Below are 26,823 nucleotides of genomic sequence, written 5' to 3'. Positions count from 1 at the left end.
ATCTGTGTTCAATAGGCCAGGTTACCTGATTGTGGAGTTTGTCATAGATCTATTTATTTGTGTTCAATAGGCCTTGTTACCTGATTGTGGAGTTTGTGATTGATCCATTTATATGTGTTCAATAGGCCTGGTAACCTGATTGTGGAGTTTGTCATTGATGTATTTATCTGTGTTGAAGAGGCCTGTTTACCTGATTGTGGAGTTTGTCATTGATTTATTTATCTGTGTTTAATAGGCCTGTTTACCTGATTGTGGAGTTTGCCATTGATCTGTTTATCTGTGTTCAATAGGCCAGGTAACCTGATTGTGGAGTTTCTCATTGATTTATTTATCTGTGTTCAATATGCCTTTTTACCTGATTGTGGAGTTTGTCATTGATCTATTTATCTGTGTTCAATAGGCTTGGTAACCTGATTGTGGAGTTTGTCATTGATTTATTTATGTGTGTTCAATAGGCCTGTTTACCTGATTGTGGAGTTTGTCATTGATCTATTTATCTGTGTTCAATAGGCCAGGTTACCTGATTGTGGAGTTTGTCATAGATCTATTTATTTGTGTTCAATAGGCCTTGTTACCTGATTGTGGAGTTTGTGATTGATCCATTTATATGTGTTCAATAGGCCTGGTAACCTGATTGTGGAGTTTGTCATTGATGTATTTATCTGTGTTGAAGAGGCCTGTTTACCTGATTGTGGAGTTTGTCATTGATCCATTTATCTGTGTTCAGTAGGCTTGGTAACCTGATTGTGGAGTTTGTCATTGATCTATTTTTTTGTGCTCAATAGGCTTGGTTACCTGATTGTGGAGTTTGTCATTGATCTATTTATCTGTGCTCAATAGGCCTGGTTACCTGATTGTTGAGTTTGTGATTGATCCATTTATATGTGTTCAATAGGCCTGGTAACCTGATTGTGGAGTTTGTCATTGATGTATTTATCTGTGTTCAAGAGGCCTGTTTACCTGATTGTGGAGTTTGTCATTGATCTATTTATCTGTGTTGCAGGCCTGGTAACTTGATTGTGGAGTTTTCATTGATCTATTTATCTGTGTTCTGGTTAATTGATTGTAGATTTTGTTATTGATCTATTTATTTGTGTTCAATAGGCCTGGTAACCAGATTGAAGAGTCTGTTATTGATGTATTTATCTGTGTTCAAGAGGCCTGTTTACCTGATTTTGGATTTTTTTGTCCCCTACCGGTGAAGGGGACTTGTGGTTTGCGCTCTGTGCGTAAGTCTGTCGGTCAGTCTGTCTGTCAGTCCGTCACACTTTTCTGGATCTTGTGATAACTTTAAAAGTTCTAAATATTTTTTCATGAAACTTGAAACATGGACAGATGGTAATATGGAAATTATGCACTTCAATTCATTTTGTTCCTACCTCAAGAATTCTGGTTGCTATGGCAACAAAAAAATAATATTTTTTTTTACTGACAATGGTGAAGTTTCAACGGTAGGGGACCATATTGCTTGGCGATCTCTTGTCATTAATGTATTGCTCTGTATTCCAAGCCAGGTTCAATGATTGTGGAGTTTGTCATTGATGTATTGCTCTGTGTTCAATAGGCCTGGTTACCTGATTGTGGACTTTGTCATTGTTCTATTTATCTGTGTTCAATAGGCCTGGTTGCCTGATTGTGGAGTTTGTCATAGATCTATTTATCTGTGTTCAATAGGCCTGGTTGCCTGATTGTGGAGTTTGTCATAGATGTATTGATCTGTGTTGCAGGCCTGATTCTCTGATTGCCGTGTTTGTCATTTATGTTTTGCTCTGTGTTCCATAGGCCTGGTAACCTGATTGTGGAGTTTGTCATTGATCTATTTATTTGTGTTCAATAGTCCTGTTACCTGATTGTGGTGTTTGTCATTGATCTATTTATCTGTGTTGCAGGCCTGGTTCCCTGATTGCCGAGTTCGACATTTATGTATTGCTCTGTTTTGCATTCCCGGTACCCTGATTGCGGTGTTTGACATTTATGTATTGCTCTGTTTTGCAGACCTGGTTCCCTGATTGCGGTGTTTGACATTGACACAGATGGGTCCCAGAGTGAGGATGAGATTGCAGCTGTACTGAAGGGCTCTCTCCGCTCAGGCCTCCTCAACGGGTACAGCGTTAGCCCAGAGGGCTTCCAATTCAGCCGTGTACGCACAGGTAAGTAGGGGCATTGTTAATAGCTTCATCAAACGGTCGCCAAATTACAGTTGTTAGAATTTTGAATTGTTAATTAAGCTGTTTTTGTGAATATCCTTGAAATAATTTAATGAATTAAAGAAACATGATATGATCATTTTAAACATTGTGCATGTACATGTGGATAAGCCTTAACTCATCAGGAAGTTGTGAATGTCTGTCAGGGACTGCAGAATGTTCAGCCACAGTTGGGCGCCAGGCAGTGGCCCAGCCCAGAAGAGCTGCCAACACTAACGCACACCTGATGGTGACCAACACATTTCCATGCCGTGGGTTTGTAATTTCTTGGAACTACTCTAGCGTGGATACCAGCAGAGGATACATAGGTATTTTTCGTGAGATGTCAGAGACTGAGTTTACATTAGTGGACTATACTGCAGTGACTCCTGGCAGTGTGGGCCCCCAGCGGGTTGTGTTGACCAAGCCTATCCTTGTTGAGAATGGGGACTTCATTGGCATCTTCTATGATGTAGGGGCAAGGGGAAGTATTGGAATGATTGACTCAGACACCAGAGTTAGTCCTGATGCACGACCAGACCTGTACTCAACATATCAGTTAAGTGCATCAACTTCTGATTTCACAAATGGAACATTCAGAGTAGCTGACATTTCAACCACAGAAATGTTGTCGGCATTTGCTGTTCAAGCAGAGATGAGTTACGCCAATGTTCCAGGTACTTAAAAATTAGTACTTGACAAGTCCTTGCAACCATAGATATACACTTAATTTACTTTAGTATGTAATATAAAATATTATAATAAAACACATTACATATATTATGGTGTAATGTAAATGATATATAGAGAATACTAGGTTGGTGACGTGGATGGAGAATTGTTATCTGGCAAGGGGGAGGAATTTATATAAGGCCCACCTGATAAGATTCTCCGCCAAGCCAGATAACCATTCTATATCCACGTCACCAACCTTTTATACTATTTATCCTGTCACATGCCGTTGACTCATTTTATGAAAGACAAATGATTAATTGACATAACAATATAATTATTTTGTCGGGCCTCCTAAATGTACACAACATTCCTAAAGACCCAATAACTACCGATTGTGTCACGTAAAAAATAGTTCCACTTTAAACTATTCCTTTTAATAATTTCCTATTAAAAATATGAGAAGAAATAAAAAACGAATAGAGAATGTGATTTTTTTCTTGGTCAAAAATGAAAAAAAATGCAGCAGCAAAACAAAAACTAAATTTTATTTACCTTAATGACAATTTTAGTCCATTGCTTATAACGGTAAAGTTTCAATGATATACACATCCATTTTCTGTTCTTCCTTTTGTCGAAATCCATTTTCTGTTCTTCCATCCCTTTTATTGAAATGTATTTTAAACCACACTAGTTTTTGATAGCGTTTGTATCGAATGCTAACCACTCTAGCCCAAAACCCGATTTACGAAATCGTAATCCTGTTGTAGCGCATTATTTTATTCCTGCAGTATCAAAGTTAACAATTATGAATGAAAAACACACAATCAGAAATACTTTTATGATTTGTTCGATGCTTTAAAAATATTTGAAAATAAATACTTTTAAAACCACCACGTCGAAATTGTTGTCCCTAAAATCCTGAGAGAAACTAGATAGTATGTTTCGTCTGAGAAATGACGTCACACTAGATACGTCATAAATTGCGTAATCAAGTGAATAAATATTATGATAATAATGGAAAGCTGGTTCGGTAATATATTTTAAAGAAGATAAAAAAGGATGATATATACTATAAGGATAACATTCATGATGCGTCCCAATAGGGTATTTGGTATTTTATTTATTGAAAAGTAGTCCGTCACCGGAGAACGACTGACAGATATTCGAGGTCACATGGTCAACTAGCCTAATATCTTTTGGGTTATTAGGTTACCTGGTTATCAGGCTGATTTAAAGGCATGTGACAGGATAAAATACAATAACTGTCTCACCTAAATGAATAAAATTATTATGAAGGCAAATTATAAATTAAGTGTCTTATCTGAAGCAATGACAAATGTGTGTTAACCACTTGTGATTGTGTTTTGTATATGTATCTTGCTTAGAACCTACCACCCCAGCAGTGACCGAGTGTACCTCCCAACAGTATCGGTGTCGTAGTGGCGAGTGTATCCCTGGAGAATTTCGCTGTGACAACCAGTTTGACTGTGCTGATGGATCTGATGAGGAGGACGGGTGTGGTAAGTGCACTCTCATATAGGACGGGTGTGGTGAGTGCACTCTCATATAGGACGGGTGTGGTGAGTGCACTCTCATATAGGACGGGTGTGGTAAGTGCACTCTCATATAGAACGGGTGTGGAAAGTGCACTCATATAGGACTGGTGCGGTGAGTGCACTCTCATATAGGACGGGTGTGGTGAGTGCACTCTCATATAGGACGGGTGTGGTAAGTGCACTCTCATATAGGACGGGTGTGGTGAGTGCACTCTCATATAGGACGGGTGTGATGAGTGCACTCTCATATAGGACGGGTGTGGTAAGTGCACTCTCATATAGGACGGGTGTGGTGAGTGCACTCTCATATAGGACGGGTGTGGTGAGTGCACTCTCATATAGGACGGGTGTGGTAAGTGCACTCTCAAAAAGGACGGGTGTGGTGAGTGCACTCTCATATAGGACGGGTGTGGTGAGTGCACACTCATATAGGACGGGTGTGGTGAGTGCACTCTCATATAGGACGGGTGTGGTGAGTGCACTCTCATATAGGACGGGTGTGGTGAGTGCACTCTCATATAGGACGGGTGTGGTAAGTGCACTCTCATATAGGACGGGTGTGGTGAGTGCACTCTCATATAGGACGGGTGTGGTGAGTGCACTCTCATATAGGACGGGTGTGGTAAGTGCACTCTCATATAGGACGGGTGTGGTGAGTGCACTCTCATATAGGACGGGTGTGGTGAGTGCACTCTCATATAGGACGGGTGTGGTGAGTGCACTCTCATATAGGACGGGTGTGGTGAGTGCACTCTCATATAGGACGGGTGTGGTGAGTGCACTCTCATATAGGACGGGTGTGGTGAGTGCACTCTCATATAGGACGGGCGTGGTGAGTGCACTCTCATATAGGACGGGCGTGGTGAGTGCACTCTCATATTGGACGGGCGTGGTGAGTGCACTCTCATATAGGACGGGCATGGTGAGTGCACTCTCATATAGGACGGGCGTGGTGAGTGCACTCTCATATAGGACGGGTGTGGTGAGTGCACTCTCATATAGGACGGGTGTGGTGAGTGCACTCTCATATAGGATGGGTGTGGTGAGTGAACTCTCATATAGGACGGGTGTGGTGAGTGCACTCTCATATAGGACGGGTGTGGTGAGTGCACTCTCATATAGGACAGGTGTGGTGAGTGCACTCTCATATAGGACGGGTGTGGTGAGTGCACTCTCATATAGGACGGGTGTGGTGAGTGCACTCTCATATAGGACGGGTGTGGTGAGTGCACTCTCATATAGGACGGGTGTGGTGAGTGCACTCTCATATAGAACAGGTGTGGTGAGTGCACTCTCATATAGGACGGGTGTGGTGAGTGCACTCTCATATAGGACGGGTGTGGTGAGTGCACTCTCATATAGGACAGGTGTGGTAAGTGCACTCTCATATAGGATGGGTGTGGTGAGTGCACTCTCATATAGGACGGGTGTGGTAAGTGCACTCTCATATAGGACGGGCGTGGTGAGTGCACTCTCATATAGGACGGGTGTGGTAAGTGCACTCTCATATAGGACGGGCGTGGTGAGTGCACTCTCATATAGGACGGGTGTGGTAAGTGCACTCTCATATAGGACGGGCGTGGTGAGTGCACTCTCATATAGGACGGGTGTGGTGAGTGCACTCTCATATAGGACGGGTGTGGTGAGTGCACTCTCATATAGGACGGGTGTGGTGAGTGCACTCTCATATAGGACGGGTGTGGTGAGTGCACTCTCATATAGGACGGGTGTGGTGAGTGCACTCTCATATAGGACGGGTGTGATGAGTGCACTCTCATATAGGACGGGTGTGATGAGTGCACTCTCATATAGGACGGGTGTGGTGAGTGCACTCTCATATAGGACAGGTGTGGTGAGTGCACTCTCATATAGGACGGGTGTGGTGAGTGCACTCTTATATACACCGAGAGATACTGATGCACACCCCAAGCGTATAATTTTTACCTTGTGAACACATTTAGTGCAAAATAAAAATAAAACTTGAAAATGGCGTTAAAAACAAGGTCACTATTAATGATAAAAAAGGCTTGTGAACATACTTGAAAGCTCAGAATGTTTGTTTTTATGACATCTTCACTGCGTTTGAAAATGTTTCTCATCTATAAAAAAAAAAAATTGCCCCCAGGGTGGCAGGATATTTTCTTTTAGATATATAATAGTGAAACCTTTTGAACGATCCAAATGTCAATTTTGTTGTCAAATCTTCATAAACTTTACTTAGATTATAAGTGTTGTTCTTATGATATCTCAGCCAATTTAAAAAAAGGCCTGGTCTGTTTTCCTTTTTCTTAATTATGAACACTTACGATAATACTTTTTATCCAATCCCATTAATCTTGCTTTGAAAATGTGTTCCAATGATATTTCGGCTGAGTTTGGTAATGATTGCAGTCCATTGAAAAACATTACCGCCCAGGTTATTTTTATGCCTCCAAAGGAGGGCATATAGTGATCAGACTGTCTGTCATTCCATCCGTCCGTCCGTCCGCCCGTCCATCCGTCTGTCTGTCACACTTTGTGTTTAGGTTTCGAAAAATTCTCATAAATTCTATGTTCTAATTCTAACAACTTGATATTTGACACGCATGTGTACCTCATGGAGCTGCACATTTTGAGTGGTGAAAGGTCAAGGTCATCCTTGAAGGTCAAAGGTCAAAAAACAAATGCAAGGGAAGTAATAAGCTTTAAAGGGAGATAATTATCTGTACCTGCCAAATGATTTTTTTTTTAATAAATCAAAGCGTAGCAGTAGGGGGCATTGCGTTTCTGACAAACACATCTCTTGTTTGACTCCAGAAGTCAAATTTTGTTTGTCCACTCTGCAAGAAACTTGCTAAGAACAATCCGTTCTGATGATATTTCTGCTGTACATTGAAAACCATGGCCACCAAGGGGTGGGGTAGTTTTCCTTCTATGCTTTTGGTAAACCTTGTGAACACTCTAGGATTCACACGTTTTGCTAAATCACCATTAAACTTTATCAGAATATTTTTACCTAATTTTTCTTCAGCTTAGTTTAATAACGGTTTTGGGCATAAACACGGTCAGATGTGAAGATTAATTTCACAAGCATAACTGAAGCTTCTCTGAATATTTCAGGTCGTTCAAGGGTTTAGCCTTAGGCCTTTGGTCTCTTGTTTGAGTTGTTTAGTTGTTCTTGAATTAAAGAAATGATTTGCTAAAAAAATACTGTTTGAATGCTGGACACTATAATACACTGGTATTGTCAAGTCTGTGCAGATCTGTATGATCTCAATGTGTACTCATGCCCTGTCATCTTGCCAAGCTATTCTAAGTTGTCAGCACTTTGACCAAGCCAGCCATGCTGTGTGACCAGTAATTGTGAACATTATCTCCCAGCACCTGCTGAGCATGATCACTCCTAAATGGAGTATATCAAATGTCAGATTGCACATCCTGACTGTTATATTGCACATAAACGCCTGGCTGATGTTGGGCTTTGCATTCTTATTCATACATGTTGTGATAATGCTTTCACCAACTGGTGAGGCCATCCATAACAGTTGCTTGTTGTGGATAACATGACCCATAGCATGTAAGATCTTTTGATTGACATGAATGATTTTACAGTAAAACACAATGCACCTTGTTCTGCATTAAGACATGCAGTTGAGAAAACAACATTGATCCAAAGACTTCAACGTTATACTACAAGAAAACAATATTCAGTTGTTTTTTTTGTATCTTAAAACAAATGTAAAAATTTCGTAGATAATCTTTGTGAGTTTACCGTATTGATAATATATGAGCATTACATTATTAAAGGCAATCATTGGGTGATTTTATCTTTATATAGCTATCACAGTGACAACCGTGCCATAACTTTTTATCACAGATCAAAATCTGTTTGGAAGGTTCCAAATTATGATTTAATGGTAGCAAAATGTAGTTAAGGAAACAGCTTATTTTAAATTTCTTCAGGGCGTGTACCTCTGTATTTTACCTACTGCTGGTATATTAGTGGGATGTTGATACCTCCCAGCTGGTATATTAGTGGGATGTTGATACCTCCAAGCTGGTATATAAGTTGGATGTTGATACCTCCTAGCTGGTATATTAGTGGGATGTTGATATCTCCCAGCTGGTATATAAGTTGGATGTTGATACCTCCTAGCTGGTATATTAGTGGGATGTTGATACCTCCCAGCTGGTATATTAGTGGGATGTTGATATCTCCCAGCTGGTATATAAGTTGGATGTTGATACCTCCTAGCTGGTATATTAGTGGGATGTTGATACCTCCCAGCTGGTATATTAGTGGGATGTTGATACCTCCCAGCTGGTATATTAGTGGGATGTTGATATCTCCCAGCTGGTATATTAGTGGGAAGGATGACATCTCCCAGCTGGTATATTAGTGGGATGTTGATATCTCCCAGCTGGTATATTAGTGGGAAGGATGACATCTCCAAGCTGGTATATTAGTGGGATGTTGATATCTCCCAGCTGGTATATTAGTGGGATGTTGATACCTCCCAGCTGGTATATAAGTTGGATGTTGATACCTCCTAGCTGGTATATTAGTGGGATGTTGATATCTCCCAGCTGGTATATTAGTGGGAAGGATGACATCTCCAAGCTGGTATATAAGTGGGATGTTGATATCTCCCAGCTGGTATATTAGTGGGATGTTGATACCTCCCAGCTGGTATATTAGTTGAATGTTGATACCTCCCAGCTGGTATATAAGTGGGATGTTGATACCTCCCAGCTGGTATATTAGTTGAATGTTGAAACCTCCCAGCTGGTATATTAGTGGGATGTTGATACCTCCTAGCTGGTATATTAGTGGGATGTTGATATCTCCCAGCTGGTATATTAGTGGGATGTTGATAACTCCCAGCTGGTATATTAGAGGGATGTTGATACCTCCCAGCTGGTATATTAGTGGGATGTTGAATATCTCCAAGCTGGTATATTAGTGGGATGTTAATGCCTCCCAGGTGGTATATTAGTGGGATGTTGATATCTCCCAGCTGGTATATTAGTGGGATGTTGATACCTCCCAGCTAGTATTAGCTGGATGTTGATATCTTCCAGCTGGTATATTAGTGGGATGTTGATACCTCCCGGCTGGTATATTAGTTGGATGTTGATATATCCCGGCTGGTATATTAGTGGGATGTTTATAACTCCCAGCTGGTATATTAGTGGAATGTTTATACTTCCCGGCAGGTATATTAGTGGGATGTTGATATCTCCCAGCTGGTATATTAGTGGAATGTTGATACCTCCCAGCTGGAACATTAGTTGGATGTTGATATCTCCCAGCTGGTATATTAGTGGGATGTTGATATCTCCCAGCTGGTATATTAGTGGGATGTTGATATCTTCTTGCTGGTATATTAGTGGGATGTTGATATCTCCCAGCTGGTATATTAGTGGGATGTTAATACCTCCCAGGTGGTAAATTAGTGGGCTGTTGATATCTCCCAGCTGGTATATTAGTGGGATGTTGATATCTCCCAGCTGGTATATTAGTGGGATGTTGATACCTCCCAGCTGGTATATTAGTGGGATGGAAATACCTCCCAGGTGGTATATTAGTGGGATGTTGATACCTCCCAGCTGGAATATTAGTTGGATGTTGATATCTTCCCGCTGGTATATGAGTGGGATGTTGATATCTCCCAGCTGGTATATTAATGGGATGTTGATACCTTCCAGCTGGAATATAAGTTGGATGTTGATATTTCCCAGCTGGTATATTAGTGGGATGTTGATATCTCCCAGCTGGTATATTAGCGGGATGTTGATATCTCCAAGCTGGTATATAAGTGGGATGTTGATATCTCCCAGCTGGTATATGAGTGGGATGTTGATATCTCCCAGCTGGTATATTAGTGGGATGTTGATATCTCCCAGCTGGTATATTAGTGGGATGTTGATATCTCCCCGCTGGTATATTAGTTGGATGTTGATATCTCCCAGCTGGTATATTAGTTGGATGTTGATATCTCCCAGCTGGTATATTAGTGGGATGTTAATACCTCCCAGCTAGTGGTATATTAGTGGGATGTTGATATCTCTCAGCTGGTATATTAGTGGGATGTTCATACCTCCAAGCTGGTGTATAAGTGGGATGTTGATATCTCCCAGCTGGTATATTAGTGGGATGTTGATATCTCCCAGCTGGTATATTAGTGGGATGTTGATATCTCCTAGCTGGTATATTAGTTGGATGTTGATATCTCCCAGCTTGTATAGTAGTGTGATATTGATAAGGGATTGACCAAGTGATCTGCTGGTTTCAGTGAATTCAGGTTCAAGCCAGGAATGCAAGGAGAAGGAGTTTCGCTGCAGAAACAGTGGCCAGTGTATCGCTCAGGATCTGGTGTGCGACTCTGTTGACGACTGTGGAGATAACTCAGATGAAGAAGTTATAGATTGTGGTACAGTATAAAACAAATGTCTGTCCATAATTCATGGCAATCATCATGAATTTGGAGAAACTTTTTGATTATGTTCAAGTGAATCCACATACATTTTCGCATTTGTTTGCATTATTAATGCATGTTTAATTCTGGAATTAATGTCTGTGTACAGTACTGAATTGATGACATCATTTTATAAAATTGGCATTAAGTTGTTGTTTTTTTGCTTGTGGTGAAAAGCGAAGCACCTTGCCAAACATGTCAAAGATTCAAAAGATTGATATCATAAAGATGATATCATTAAGAGAGCAATTACATTTTACACACATTTATTTGCATCTTTGATCTTTTATATATAAGTCATCAAACAATAGATTATTACACTTTTACTGCCAAATGCTCTTGGTATGGTTAGCCTATTATGAATAATAATGGAGCAATAAATCGAGCAAGTTCCTGATTTTTTTCTTTTTCATAATTTTCTTTTCTTTAATTTAATTTTAAGACAGAAATTGTAGGTTTGAGAAAAATTAGTAATAGATGTTGCCAATATTATTAAACTATTAGTTGCAAAATGCATACTATAACCCACTGTGTGTTATGTCATCAGACATAGATTTTGTATCGCACATTGGGACTAGTTTCTTGTATTAATTTTGACAAAATGTTCGTAGTTTTACAGATATTTAGAAAATATTCAGAGTGAGGGATACTTACAACATTAGGCAATGTTAAGGCGATGTTACTTAAAGTGCACTACATGTTTAAATCCCTAAAACCGTATACCACACTGTGAAGATTTTTTGGACTCTGATGAGTAGTGAGTCTTTATGAACTTAATATACTATCTTTAAATCAACTGTGAAAAGTGAACAATTGTTTGCTTGCAGAGTAATATGTTTTCATTACTTGTGTAATGCAATTAAGACCTAATTTCACCTTAAAATATTCTTTATGCACAATATTCTTAATGCAGATAATAGGGTTTCATAATATCCAAGAAAAGTAGATATTGGATTGCATTTTAAGGAGCGCATTATACTCGATTTACTGCCTAGGCCTACTCAGACATGGCGAAAAGCTCATCGGCCTGTCGGTGAAATGCAATTATAACCCACTTGCAGTTTTCACAACAACATTATTTCGTGGTTACCGGATGATGATATTTCCGAATATAAAAAGTGCATTTTCGCCATATTTCTTAAGTCAGTAGTACATTGTAGCTTCGATAAATTCTGAGAATTATTCAAAACGTGAATGGAGCATCTCGAATGGTCGTGAAAGTTGTCGGACATTTAAATTTTTTCGTTGTTGCACGCATGTCGCAAATATTCCAAGATGGCAGAAAATAAAAAGAAATTACTTTGCTCAGTAAATATGTCCATTTAAAATTAAATTAACAATGGACATCATATAATTAGTATGGATTAATGAAAAGCATTTGTCATTGAATGATGGAAAATATGTTTTAGATACAATTAACAAAAAAGTAATTAGAAATTTATGAATGTCGCAGAATAAGTGTTAATAATTTGGAGTTCATTCTGTTTGCGACAAGAAATCTAACAAGATTATCATTCGATAATGGAAACAGACAAACATGATTCGATTTATATGTTCGTGGATCTGTGTATAGTCAGATTCATCTGCATATTCTGCTTTATTATGTGTGTCACTCTATACAGTTTACTGTTATGGCATGTTAATGAAATGGAAGAAAATAAAAGGTAAACGTAATCAATATATTAATAAATTTATGTTAAATACATCAATAAAACTCAATTATGTATGTTTACATGTGTAAATATTTTTTCAAAACTGAAAAATACTTTATTTATTTCTTGAAATTAGGCTGTTCACACTATTTTTGCCCTTTCATAAATCAACCACATGTTAAAATTCCATTTTGGGTTTACTTTGCAATGTCCCTCCTGAATAAAATGCTTAAAATTGAGGCCTGTGATATTTACAACTGGCCTGTAAATTATTTCTCCTCGTTGGCCAGTCTGGCCTGTAAATTGTGACTGTCTTTCGCCATGTCTGCCTACTGTATTCATAATTGATGTTGGTTGTGAATTTTTGGAAAGCTCATCTTAGATCAATTTTTGTTTAGTAATAAATTGTCAGCAGTATGTCTGATGTGAGTACTTGAGATTAAGGCTGTCGCTGTGCGTGTGTTGTTTGTTCAGGCCCGGGTCCAGTGTTGATCACATCCTACAAGGACAGCAGCAGCCCCACGGCGTATACCCTGTCCTGGACTCGTCCCCGGGGCAACACTACTGTCAACAGCTACACCCTCAAGTGGAGAAAGGTAGGCACATGGCAAGGGGCATGTCGCTGGTACTCACTGAATAGTCCCTAGTTAATTTGGTAACTGGTAATTGATGAATTCTAAGTAATTTATAAGGCCTTCTTCCTTTGAAGAATTGGGTGCATGTATATTATATTGCTGTTATTTGGTTGGTTGTTCTGTGTGTAGAAAAATTGTTAGATAACTTTTAAGACCTTATATCATTAAAATTTGGGAGCTTTTTATTCAGCAGGAAAAAATGAATCCTATTGATTTTCAGATTAACATGTCAAAGGGCACAGGAGCTTTTAAACTTTAACTCATTATGCAAACCCTTCAGAGTTCTATGTAACATGGAGCTTTAAGAATCCATTTCTATTTTAGTCAAAGGTCAAGGTTATACGAAAATACAATATTTGATTATTTTTTAAAAACTAATAATCAAATTTAATTTGCCCCAATTTGTGGGGGGATACATGTTTTATACTCATTTCAAATGCTTGATTATTTTTATTTGTAATACAACAACAAATATATTTATTTTAATTTTCATGTGCAATTATTTGAGCTATGTTAGCAATGGCATTACTGCATGTTTTCATATGTGAGATGACATATCTTGTATCTCCTCAATGTTTGTGCAGCATATTTCTGAATACTAGAGATGTTTTCCTGCAAGAAACCTCTGTATTGGTACTGGTAGGTGCTGGTTTTGGATGGCCGACTCACCCAAGATGGCAGCTACATTCTGGACAGGGTGCTCACCCAGTTCAGGGATGTGATTGTGAGCCCTGGACAGGAGAACTACCGCATCACAGCCCTTGACCCGGCTTCATTCTACCAGGTGGAGATCGCTGCAGTTAATGATGTGGGCTCATCTGTGCCAGTAGCATTTATATTCAGGACAGACACAGGTGAGTGGCAGCAGTAAATGATGTGGGCTCATCTCTGCCAGTAGCATTTATATTCAGGACAGACACAGGTGAGTGGCAGCAGTAAATGATGTTGGCTCATCTCTGCCAGTAGCATTTATATTCAGGACATACACATGTGACTGGCAGCAGTAAATAATGTGGGCTCGTCTGTGCCAGTAGCATTTATATTAAGGACAGACACAGGTGAGTGGCAGCAGTAAATGATGTGGGCTCATCTGTGCCAGTAGCATTTATATTAAGGACAGACACAGGTGAGTGGCAGCAGTTAATGTTGTGGGCTCATCTGTGCCAGTAGCATTTATATTCAGGACAGACACAGGTAAGTGGCAGCAATTAATGATGTGGGCTCATCTGTGCCAGTAGCATTTATATTCAGGACAGACACAGGTGAGTGGCAGCAATTAATGATGTGGGCTCATCTGTGCCAGTAGCATTTATATTCAGGACAGACACAGGTGAGTGACAGCAATTAATGATGTGGGCTCATCTGTGCCAGAAGCATTTATATTCAGGACATACACATGTGACTGGCAGCAGTTTATGATGTGGGCTCATCTGTGCCAGTATCATTTATATTCAGGACAGACAAAGGTGAGTGGCAGCAGTTAATGTATGGGATCATCTGTGCCAGTAGAATTTATATTCAGGACATACACATGTGACTGGCAGCAGTTTATGATGTAGGCTCATCTGTGCCAGTAGCATTTATATTCAGGACAGACACGGGTGAGTGACAGCAATTAATGATTTGGGCTCATCTGTGCCAGTAGCATTCATATTCAGGACAGACACAGGTGAGTGACAGCAGTTAATGATGTGGGCTCATCTGTGCGAGTAGCATTTATATTCAGGACAGACACAGGTGAGTTGCAGCAGTTAATGTATGGGATCATCTGTGCCAGTAGCATTTATATTCAGGACAGACACATGTGAGTGGCAGCAATTAATGATGTGGGCTCATCTGTGCCAGCAGCATTTATATTCAGGACAGACACAGGTGAGTGACAGTAATTAATGATTTGGGCTCATCTGTGCCAGTAGCATTTATATTCAGGACAGACACAGGTGAGTGACAGCAGTTAATGATGTGGGCTCATCTGTGCCAGAAGCATTTATATTCAGGACAGACACAGGTGATTGGCAGCAGTTAATGTATGGGATCATCTGTGCCAGTAGCATTTATATTCAGGACATACACAGGTGAGTGGCAGCAGTCAATGATTTGGGCTCATCTGTGCCAGAAGCATTTATATTCAGGACAGACACAGGTGAGTGGCAGCAGTTAATGTATGGGATCATCTGTGCCAGTAGCATTTATATTCAGGACAGACACAGGTGAGTGGCAGCAGTAAATGATGTGGGCTCATCTGTGCCAGTACCATTGATATTCAGGACAGACACAGGTGAGTGACAGCAATTAATGTATGGGATCATCTTTGCCAGTAGCATTTATATTCAGGACAGACACAGGTGAGTGGCAGCAGTTAATGATGTGGGCTCATCTGTGCCAGTAGCATTTATATTCAGGACATACACAGGTGAGTGGCAGCAGTTAATGTATGGGATCATCTGTGCCAGTAGCATTTATATTCAGGACAGACACAGGTGAGCGGCAACAGTAAATAATGTGGGCTCATCTGTGCCAGTAGCATTTATATTTAGGACAGACACAGGTGAGTGGCAGCAGTTAATGATGTGGGCTCTAAATAGCATTTATATTCAGGACAGACACAGGTGAGTGGCAGCAGTTAATGTATGGGATCATCTGTGCCAGTAGCATTTATATTCAGGACAGACACAGGTGAGTGGCAGCAGTTAATGTATGGGATCATCTGTGCCAGTAGAATTTATATTCAGGATATACACATGTGAGTGGCAGCAGTTAATGATGTGGGCTCATCTATGCCAGTAGCATTTATATTCAGGACAGACACAGGTGAGTGGCAGCAGTTAATGATGTGGGATCATCTGTGCCAGTAACATTTATATTCAGGAAGGCAAAGGTTAGTGGCAGCAATTAATGATATGGGCTCATCTGTGCCAGTAGCATTTATATTCAGGACAGACACAGGTGAGTGGCAGCAGTTAATGATGTTGGCTCATCTGTGCCAGTAGCATTTATATTCAGGACAGACACAGGTGAGTGACAGCAATTAATGATTTGGGCTCATCTGTGCCAGTAGCATTTCTATTCAGGACAGACACAGGTGAGTGGCAGCAGTTAATGATGTGGTATCATCTGTGCCAGTAGCATTTATATTCAGGACAAACACAGGTGAGTGGTAGCAGTTAATGTATGGGATCATCTGTGTGAGTAGCATTTATATTCAGGACAGACACAGGTGAGTGACAGCAGTTAATGATGTGGGATCATCTGTGCCAGTAGCATTTTTATTCAGGACAGACACAGGTGAGTCGCAGCAGTTAATGATGTGGGATCATCTGTGCCAGTAGCATTTATATTCAGGACATACACAGGTGAGTGGCAGCAGTCAATGATTTGGGCTCATCTGTGCGAGTAGCATTTATATTCAGGACATACATAGGTGACTGGAAGCAGTTAATGTATGGGATCATCTTTGCCAGTAGCATTTATATTCAGGACAGACACAGGTGAGTGGCAGCAGTTAAGGATGTGGGATCATCTGTGCCAGTAGCATTTATATTCAGGACAGACACAGGTGAGTGGCAGCAGTTAATCATTTGGGCTCATCTGTGCCAGTAGCATTTATATTCAGGACATATACAGGTGAGTGGCAGCAGTTATTGATGTGGGCTCATCTGTGCCACTAGCATTTATATTCAGGTCAGACACAGGTGTTTGGCAGCAGTTAATGATGTTTGCTCATCTGTGCCAATAGCATTTTATATTCAGGACAGACACAGGTGAGTGACAGCAATTAATGATTTGGGCTCATCTGTGCCAATAGCATTTATATTCAGGACAAATACAGGTGATTGGCTGCAGTTAATGATGTGGGCTCATCTGTGCCAGTAGCATTTAAATTAAGGACAAATACAGGTGATTGGCAGCAGTTAATGTATGGGATCATCTGTGCCAGTAGCATTTATATTCAGGACAGACACAATTGAGTGGCAGCAGTTTATGATGTGGGCTCATCTGTGCAAGTAGCATTTATATTCAGGACAGACGCAGGTTAGTGACAGCAATTAATGATGTGGGCTCATCTATGCCAGTAGCATTTAAATTAAGGCTAGACACAAGTGAGTGGCAGCAGTTTATTATGTGGGCTCATCTGTGCCAGTAGCATTTATATTCAGGACAGACACAGGTGAGTGACAGCAATTAATGATTTGGGCTCATCTGTGCCAATAGCATTTATATTCAGGACAAATACAGGTGAGTGGCTGCAGTTAATGATGTAGGCTCATCTGTGCCAGTAGCATTTATATTCAGGACAGACACAGGTGAGTGACAGCAATTAATGTATGGGATCATCTTTGCCAGTAGCATTTATATTCAGGACAGACACAGGTGAGTGGCAGCAGTTAATGATGTGGGCTCATCTGTGCCAGTAGCATTTATATTCAGGACATACACAGGTGAGTGGCAGCAGTTAATGTATGGGATCATCTGTGCCAGTAGCATTTATATTCAGGACAGACACAGGTGAGTGGCAGCAGTAAATAATGTGGGCTCATCTGTGCCAGTAGCATTTATATTTAGGACAGACACAGGTGAGTGGCAGCAGTTAATGATGTGGGCTCTAAATAGCATTTATATTCAGGACAGACACAGGTGAGTGGCAGCAGTTAATGTATGGGATCATCTGTGCCAGTAGCATTTATATTCAGGACAGACACAGGTGAGTGGCAGCAGTTAATGATGTGGGATCATCTGTGCCAGTAGCATTTATATTCAGGACAGACACAGGTAAGTGGCAGCAATTAATGATGTGGGCTCATCTGTGCCAGTAGCATTTATATTGAGGACAGACACAGGTGAGTGGCAGCAGTTAATGATTTGGGCTCATCTGTGCCAGTAGCATTTATATTCAGGACAGACACAGGTGAGTGGCAGCAATTAATGATGTGGGCTCTCAATAGCATTTATATTCAGGACAGACACAGGTGAGTGGCAGCAGTTAATAATGTGGGCTCATCTCTGCCAGTAGCATTTATATTCAGGACATACACATGTGACTGGCAGCAGTTTATGATGTGGGCTCATCTGTGCCAGTATCATTTATATTCAGGACAGACAAAGGTGAGTGGCAGCAGTTAATGTATGGGATCATCTGTGCCAGTAGCATTTATTTTCAGGACAGACACAGGTGAGTGGCAGCAGTTATTGATGTGGGCTCATCTGTGCCAGTAGCATTTATATTCAGGACAGACACAGGTGAGTGGCAGCAGTTAATGTATGGGATCATCTGTGCCAGTAGCATTATTCAGGACAGACACAGGTGAGTGGCAGCAGTTAATGTATGGGATCATCTGTGCCAGTAGCATTTATATTCAGGACAGACACAGGTGAGTGGCAGCAGTTAATGTATGGGATCATCTGTGCCAGTAGCATTTATATTGAGGACAGACACAGGTGAGTGGCAGCAGTTAATGTATGGGATCATCTGTGCCTGTAGCATTTATATTCAGGACAGACACAGGTGAGTGGCAGCAGTTAATGATGTGGGCTCATCTCTGCCAGTAGCATTTATATTCAGGACATACACATGTGAGTGACAGCAGTCAATGATGTGGGCTCATCTGTGCCAGTAGCATTTATATTCAGGACATACACAGGTGAGTGGCAGCAGTTAATGTATGGGATCATCTTTGCCAGTAGCATTTATATTCAGGACAGACACAGGTGAGTGGCAGCAGTTAATGTATGGGATCATCTGTGCCAGTAGCATGTATATTGAGGACAGACACAGGTGAGTGGCAGCAGTTAATGTATGGGATCATCTGTGCCTGTAGCATTTATATTCAGGACAGACACAGGTGAGTGGCAGCAGTTAATGATGTGGGCTCATCTCTGCCAGTAGCATTTATATTCAGGACAGACACAGGTAAGTGGCAGCAATTAATGATGTTGGCTCATCTGTGCCAGTAGCATTTATATTCAGGACATACACAGGTGAGTGGCAGCAGTTAATGTATGGGATCATCTGTGCCAGAAGCATTTATATTCAGGTCAGACACAGGTGAGTGGCAGCAGTTAATGTTGTGGGATCATCTGTGCCAGCAGCATTTATATTCAGGACAGACACAGGTGAGTGGCAGCAGTTAATGATTTTGGATCATCTGTGCCAGTAGCATTTATATTCAGGACAGACACAGGTGAGTGGCAGCAGTTAATGTATGGGATCATCTTTGCCAGTAGCATTTATATTCAGGACAGACACAGGTGAGTGGCAGCAGTTAATGTATGGGATCATCTGTGCGAGTAGCATTTATATTCAGGACAGACACAGGTGAGTGGCAGCAGTTAATGTATGGGATCATCTGTGCGAGTAGCATTTATATTCAGGACAGACACAGGTGAGTGGCAGCAATTAATGATTTGGGCTCATCTGTGCCAGTAGCATTTATATTCAGGACAGACACAGGTGAGTGGCAGCAATTAATGATTTGGGCTCATCTGTGCCAGTAGCATTTATATTCAAGACAGACACAGGTGAGTGGCAGCAGTTAATGTATGGGATCATCTGTGCCAGTAGCATTTATATTCAGGACAGACACAGGTGAGTGGCAGCAGTAAATGATGTGGGCTCATCTGTGCCAGTAGCATTTATATTCAGGACATATAAAGGTGAGTGTGCGCTTCTTAGCAATAGAATTTTGTGTGTTCTGTAAGCATTTCAGTGCAAGTGTTATGAATAACCGAAAGATGCACTGCAAGTTATGTTGTAAAGCTATTTTTGGTTTGACATAAACATGGAACATGTATCTCCTTAAAATTTCAAATGTATCACGAAAGACATATCATGTATAACTAACATGTATTTTATAAGCAAAAAATGTCCTACTATAAGGAGAAAGCCTTTTACTGAAGACAGAAATGTTTCAATATTGACCATAAAACACAGCTAGAGTTATTCTCCTTTTTACATCCCTCATCTGTATAGATTTCTTTCACTATAACAAGTAATTACTTATTGAAATTCATGCATCCTTATTAGGAACTTACCTGGCAAACACATGCTGGCATGTTTGCAATGTCTTGATAACCTTGACAAGCCATTTGACCATTATCAGTTTTTAGCTGCGGAAGGCTTTGACACTTTTAGATAACCCAACAATAATATGAGTGAAAATAAAGTAGAGAATGAACAATCAATTTAATTAATCTGATAATTTGAAATAAAGACTTCGAGATAAAGAACACTTTTTATTTAAAATGAGAAGACATGACTTAGTGGAGATTAGACTTTACACAGTTTGAGATAACAAAGTTCAGCTATACCTGAAAATGCCTTATAATCATATCTTTTTGCAATGAAACATGTAATGAACACGAACTTGATGGGGAACCGATTTATAAGCGACTTGCTGATCTCTGTATTCATTGTTGCTGTATAAGTTTCTTCATTCCTACTATCTCCTACTTCTCTTCACTGACTGTGTTGCACTGTTGTAGCTGGTTGCGAGCCTGGCCAGTTCCAGTGTAGCAGTGGAGGCTGCATCAGTATTGACCTGTTATGTGACAGCAACCCAGACTGCCCCGATGATTCTGATGAGACAGCAGACTGTGGTAAGCTCAACTGGCCATCAAGTACATGGCATATTAGTACTTAGTACAACAAACCTCATTGGAAGCATAAATAGTTAGGAAGTAGTAACATGCACTTTTATGCCCCTGGATCGAATGATCATGGGTATATTTTTTTGGCCTGTCTGTCTGTGTGTCATTGTATGTGTCTGTCATTGTATGTGTGTTTCTGTCCCAAAACATTAACCTTGGTCATAACTTTTGTAATATTGAAGATAGCAACTCAATATTTGGCATGCATGTGTATCTCATGGAGCTGCACATTTTGAGTGGTGAAAGGTCAAGGTCATCCTTCAAGGGCAAAGTGCATTTTTTTCCAAAATAGCTGATATGCCGCTTCAAAGCGGGGCAGTTGGGGGCATTGTGTTTCACAAACACAGCTTTTGTTTAATTATTTTTTACAAGTTCATCTGAAAACAATTTTTTTTAAATAACCATGTTTAGCTTTACTATTCATACAGATTGTAAATTTATTCATGTTAATTAAAATTTGCATGAAACAACTTACCAATGTTGTTGTGTCAGTGCCTAAAGCACTCAATGATTGAGGTGTGAATTTCGTAAACAGGTACTCCAGTGCTGTGTCCAGAGGGTACTGTCCCATGCGCACTTCCTAACAATACCACTAAATGTCAACTGAGTTCCATTGGATGTGGTAAGTCAATGTCCACTTCCTAACAACACCTCTGTATGTCAACTGAGTTCCATTGGATGTAGTAAGTCAATGTCCACTTCCTAACAACACCACTGTATGTCAACTGAGTTCCATTGGATGTGGTAAGTCAATGTCCACTTCCTAACAACACCACTGTATGTCAACTGAGTTCCATTGGATGTGGTAAGTCAATGTCCACTTCCTAACAACACCACTGTCTGTCAACTGAGTTCCATTGGATGTGGTAAGTCAATGTCCACTTCCTAACAACACCACTGTATGTCAACTGAGTTCCATTGGATGTGGTAAGTCAATGTCCACTTTCTAATAACACCACTGTATGTCAACTGAGTTCCATTGGATGTGGTAAGTCAATGTCCAGTTCCAAACAACACCACTGTATGTCAACTGAGTTCCATTGGATGTGGTAAGTCAATGTCCACTTCCTAACAACACCTCTGTATGTCAACTGAGTTCCATTGGATGTAGTAAGTCAATGTCCACTTCCTAACAACACCACTGTATGTCAACTGAGTTCCATTGGATGTGGTAAGTCAATGTCCACTTCCTAACAACACCACTGTATGTCAACTGAGTTCCATTGGATGTGGTAAGTCAATGTCCACTTCCTAACAACACCACTGTCTGTCAACTGAGTTCCATTGGATGTGGTAAGTCAATGTCCACTTCCTAACAACACCACTGTATGTCAACTGAGTTCCATTGGATGTGGTAAGTCAATGTCCACTTTCTAATAACACCACTGTATGTCAACTGAGTTCCATTGGATGTGGTAAGTCAATGTCCAATTCCAAACAACACCACTGTATGTCAACTGAGTTCCATTGGATGTGGTAAGTCAATGTCCACTTCCTAACAACACCACTGTCTGTCAACTGAGTTCCATTGGATGTGGTAAGTCAATGAACACTTCCCAACAACACCACTGTCTGTCAACTGAGTTCCATTGGATGTGGTAAGTCCATGCCCACTTCCAAACAACACCACTGTCTGTCAACTGAGTTCCATTGGATGTGGTAAGTCAATGTACACTACCAAACAACACCACTGACTGTCAACTGAGTTCCATTGGATGTGGTAAGTCCATGCTAAATTCCAAACAACACCACTGTCTGTCAACTGAGTTCCATTGGATGTGGTAAGTCCATGCCCACTTCTTAACAACACCACTGTCTGTCAACTGAGTTCCATTGGATGTGGTAAGTCCATGCCCACTACCAAACAACACCACTGTCTGTCAACTGAGTTCCATTGGATGTGGTAAGTCCATGCCCACTACCAAACAACACCACTGCCTGTCAACTAAGTTCCGTTGGATGTGGTAAGTCCATGTACACTACCTAACAACACCACTGTCTGTCGACTAAGTTCCATTGGATGTAGTAAGTCAATGTACACTACCAAACATCACCAGTGTCTGTCAATTTAGTTCCATTGGATGTGGTTAGTCAATGTACACTACCAAACAACACCACTGTCTGTCAACTGAGTTCCATTGGATGTGTAAGTCAATGTACACTACCAAACAACACCACTGTCTGTCAACTGAGTTCCATTGGATGTGGTAAGACAATGTACTCTACCAAACAACACCACTGTCTGTCAACTAAGTTCCATTGGATGTGGTAAGTCAATGTACACTTCCAAACATCACCACTGTCTGTCAACTTAGCTCAATGGGATCTAGTATGTCAATCTACACTACCAAATATCACCAGTGTCTGTCAACTGAGTTCCATTGGATGTGCTTAGTCCCATGTACACTACCAAACAACACCACTGTCTGTTAACAGAGTTTCATTAGATGTGGTAAGTCCCATGTACACAACCAAACAACACCACTGTCTGTCAACTGAGTTCCATTGGATGTGGTAAGTCAATGTACACTACCTTACATCACCAGTGTCTGTCAACTGAGTTCCATTGGATGTGGTAGGTCAATGTACACTACCTAACATCACCAGTGTCTGTCAACTTAGCTCAATTGGATGTGGTAAGTCCCATGTACACAACCAAACAACACCAGTGTTTGTCAACTGAGTTCCATTGGATGTGGTAAGTCAATGTACACTACCTGACATCACCAGTGTCTGTCAATTTAGCTCAATTGGATGTGCTAAGTCCCATGTACACAACCAAACAACACCACTGTCTGTTAACTGAGTTCCATTGGATGTGGTAAGTCAATGTCCACTTCCTAACAACACCACTGTATGTCAACTGAGTTCCATTGGATGTGGTAAGTCAATGTCCACTTCCTAACAACACCACTGTATGTCAACTGAGTTCCATTGGATGTGGTAAGTCAATGTCCACTTCCTAACAACACCACTGTATGTCAACTGAGTTCCATTGGATGTGGTAAGTCAATGTCCACTTCCTAATAACACCACTGTATGTCAACTGAGTTCCATTTGATGTGGTTAGTCAATGTCCACTTCCAAACAACACCACTGTATGTCAACTGAGTTCCATTGGATGTGGTAAGTCAATGTCCACTTACTAACAACACCACTGTCTGTCAACTGAGTTCCATTGGATGTGTTAAGTCAATGTACACTACCAAACAACATCACTGTCTGTCAACTAAGTTCCATTGGATGTGGTAAGTCAATGTACACTTCCAAACAACACCACTGTCTGTCAATTGAGTTCCATTGGATGTGGTTAGTCCATGCCCACTTCCTAACAACACCACTGTCTGTCAACTGAGTTCCATTGGATGTGGTTAGTCAATGTACACTACCAAACAACAGCACTGGCATCTGAGTTCAACTGGATGTAGTAAGTCCCATGTACACAACCAAACAACACCACTGTCTGTAAACTTAGTTCCATTGGATGTGGTAAGTCCATGTACACTACCTAACAACAGCACTGTCTGTCGACTAAGTTCCATTGGATGTAGTAAGTCAATGTACACTACCAAACATCACCAGTGTTTGTCAATTTAGTTCCATTGGATGTGTAAGTCAGTGTACACTACCAAACAACACCACTGTCTGTCAACTGAGTTCCATTGGATGTGGTAAGTCCCATGTACACAACCAAACAACACCACTACACTACCTAACATCACCAGTGTCTGTCAACTGAGTTCCATTGGATGTGGTAGGTCAATGTACACTACCTAACATCACCAGTGTATGTCAACTGAGTTCCATTGGATGTGGTAAGTCAATGTCCACTTCCTAACAACACCACTGTCTATCAACTGAGTTCCATTGGATGTGGTAAGTCAATGTCCACTTCCTAACAACACCACTGTATGTCAACTGAGTTCCATTGGATGTGGTAAGTCAATGTCCACTTCCTAATAACACCACTGTATGTCAACTGAGTTCCATTGGATGTGGTAAGTCAATGTCCACTTCCAAACAACACCACTGTATGTCAACTGAGTTCCATTGGATGTGGTAGTCAATGTCCACTTCCTAACAACACCACTGTCTGTCAACTGAGTTCCATTAGATGTGGTAAGTCAATGAACACTTCCCAACAACACCACTGTCTGTCAACTGAGTTCCATTGGATGTGGTAAGTCCATGCCCACTTCCAAACAACACCACTGTCTGTCAACTGAGTTCCATTGGATGTGGTAAGTCAATGTACACTACCAAACAACACCACTGACTGTCAACTGAGTTCCATTGGATGTGGTAAGTCCATGCTAAATTCCAAACAACACCACTGTCTGTCAACTGAGTTCCATTGGATGTGGTAAGTCCATGCCCACTTCTAAACAACACCACTGTCTGTCAACTGAGTTCCGTTGGATGTGGTAAGTCCATGCCCACTACCAAACAACACCACTGTCTGTCAACTGAGTTCCATTGGATGTGGTAAGTCCATGCCCACTACCAAACAACACCACTGTCTGTCAACTGAGTTCCGTTGGATGTGGTAAGTCCATGTACACTACCTAACAACACCACTGTCTGTCGACTAAGTTCCATTGGATGTAGTAAGTCAATGTACACTACCAAACATCACCAGTGTCTGTCAATTTAGTTCCATTGGATGTGGTTAGTCAATGTACACTACCAAACAACACCACTGTCTGTCAACTGAGTTCCATTGGATGTGTAAGTCAATGTACACTACCAAACAACACCACTGTCTGTCAACTGAGTTCCATTGGATGTGGTAAGACAATGTACTCTACCAAACAACACCACTGTCTGTCAACTAAGTTCCATTGGATGTAGGTAAGTCAATGTACACTTCCAAACATCACCACTGTCTGTCAACTGAGCTCAATTGGATCTAGTATGTCAATCTACACTACCAAATATCACCAGTGTCTGTCAACTGAGTTCCATAGGATGTGCTTGGTCCCATGTACACTACCAAACAACACCACTGTCTGTCAACTAAGTTCCATTGGATGTGGTAAGTCAATGTACACTTCCAAACATCACCACTGTCTGTCAACTTAGCTGAATTGGATGTGGTAAGTCAATGTACACTTCCAAACATCACCACTGTCTGTCAACTTAGCTCAATTGGATCTAGTATGTCAATCTACACTACCAAATATCACCAGTGTCTGTCAACTGAGTTCCATTGGATGTGCTTAGTCCCATGTACACTACCAAACAACACCACTGTCTGTTAACTGAGTTTCATTAGATGTGGTAAGTCCCATGTACACAACCAAACAACACCACTGTCTGTCAACTGAGTTCCATTGGATGTGGTAAGTCAATGTACACTACCTTACATCACCAGTGTCTGTCAACTGAGTTCCATTGGATGTGGTAGGTCAATGTACACTACCTAACATCACCAGTGTCTTTCAACTTAGCTCAATTGGATGTGGTAAGTCCCATGTACACAACCAAACAACACCAGTGTTTGTCAACTGAGTTCCATTGGATGTGGTAAGTCAATGTACACTACCTAACATCACCAGTGTCTGTCAATTTAGCTCAATTGGATGTGCTAAGTCCCATGTACACAACCAAACAACACCACTGTCTGTCAACTGAGTTCCATTGGATGTGGTAAGTCAATGTCCACTTCCAAACAACACCACTGTATGTCAACTGAGTTCCATTGGATGCGGTAAGTCAATGTCCACTTCCTATCAACACCACTGTCTGTCAACTGAGTTCCATTGGATGTGGTAAGTCAATGTCCACTTCCTAACAACACCACTGTATGTCAACTGAGTTCCATTGGATGTGGTAAGTCAATGTCCACTTCCTTACAACACCACTGTATGTCAACTGAGTTCCATTTGATGTGGTAAGTCAATGTCCACTTTCAAACAACACCACTGTATGTCAACTGAGTTCCATTGGATGTGGTAAGTCAATGTCCACTTCCAAACAACACCACTGTCTGTCAACTGAGTTCCATTGGATGTGTT

At 40.9% G+C, this 26,823-nt stretch overlaps 1 protein-coding gene across 5 annotated transcripts in view; it reads left to right on the top strand.

The window, feature by feature from the left end:
* Positions 1-26,823, top strand: part of LOC127881858 (basement membrane-specific heparan sulfate proteoglycan core protein-like) — a 198,207-nt gene that overhangs the window by 46,756 nt on the left and 124,628 nt on the right. For all 5 annotated transcript variants that reach the window (XM_052430022.1, XM_052430024.1, XM_052430023.1 and 2 more), the window contains exons 4-11: positions 1,996-2,150; positions 2,354-2,863; positions 4,247-4,381; positions 10,693-10,830; positions 13,002-13,123; positions 13,806-14,016; positions 20,642-20,755; positions 21,342-21,428. In XM_052430022.1, coding sequence (XP_052285982.1) covers positions 1,996-2,150; positions 2,354-2,863; positions 4,247-4,381; positions 10,693-10,830; positions 13,002-13,123; positions 13,806-14,016; positions 20,642-20,755; positions 21,342-21,428 — 1,472 coding nt within the window. The remainder of the gene's footprint in view (positions 1-1,995; positions 2,151-2,353; positions 2,864-4,246; positions 4,382-10,692; positions 10,831-13,001; positions 13,124-13,805; positions 14,017-20,641; positions 20,756-21,341; positions 21,429-26,823) is intronic.

The sequence above is a fragment of the Dreissena polymorpha genome, chromosome 5 (assembly GCF_020536995.1).
Source record: "Dreissena polymorpha isolate Duluth1 chromosome 5, UMN_Dpol_1.0, whole genome shotgun sequence".
Taxonomy (NCBI): Eukaryota; Metazoa; Mollusca; class Bivalvia; order Myida; family Dreissenidae; genus Dreissena; species Dreissena polymorpha.
Note: the sequence above shows the minus strand (reverse complement) of the source record. Positions and strands in the feature narration are given on the sequence as shown.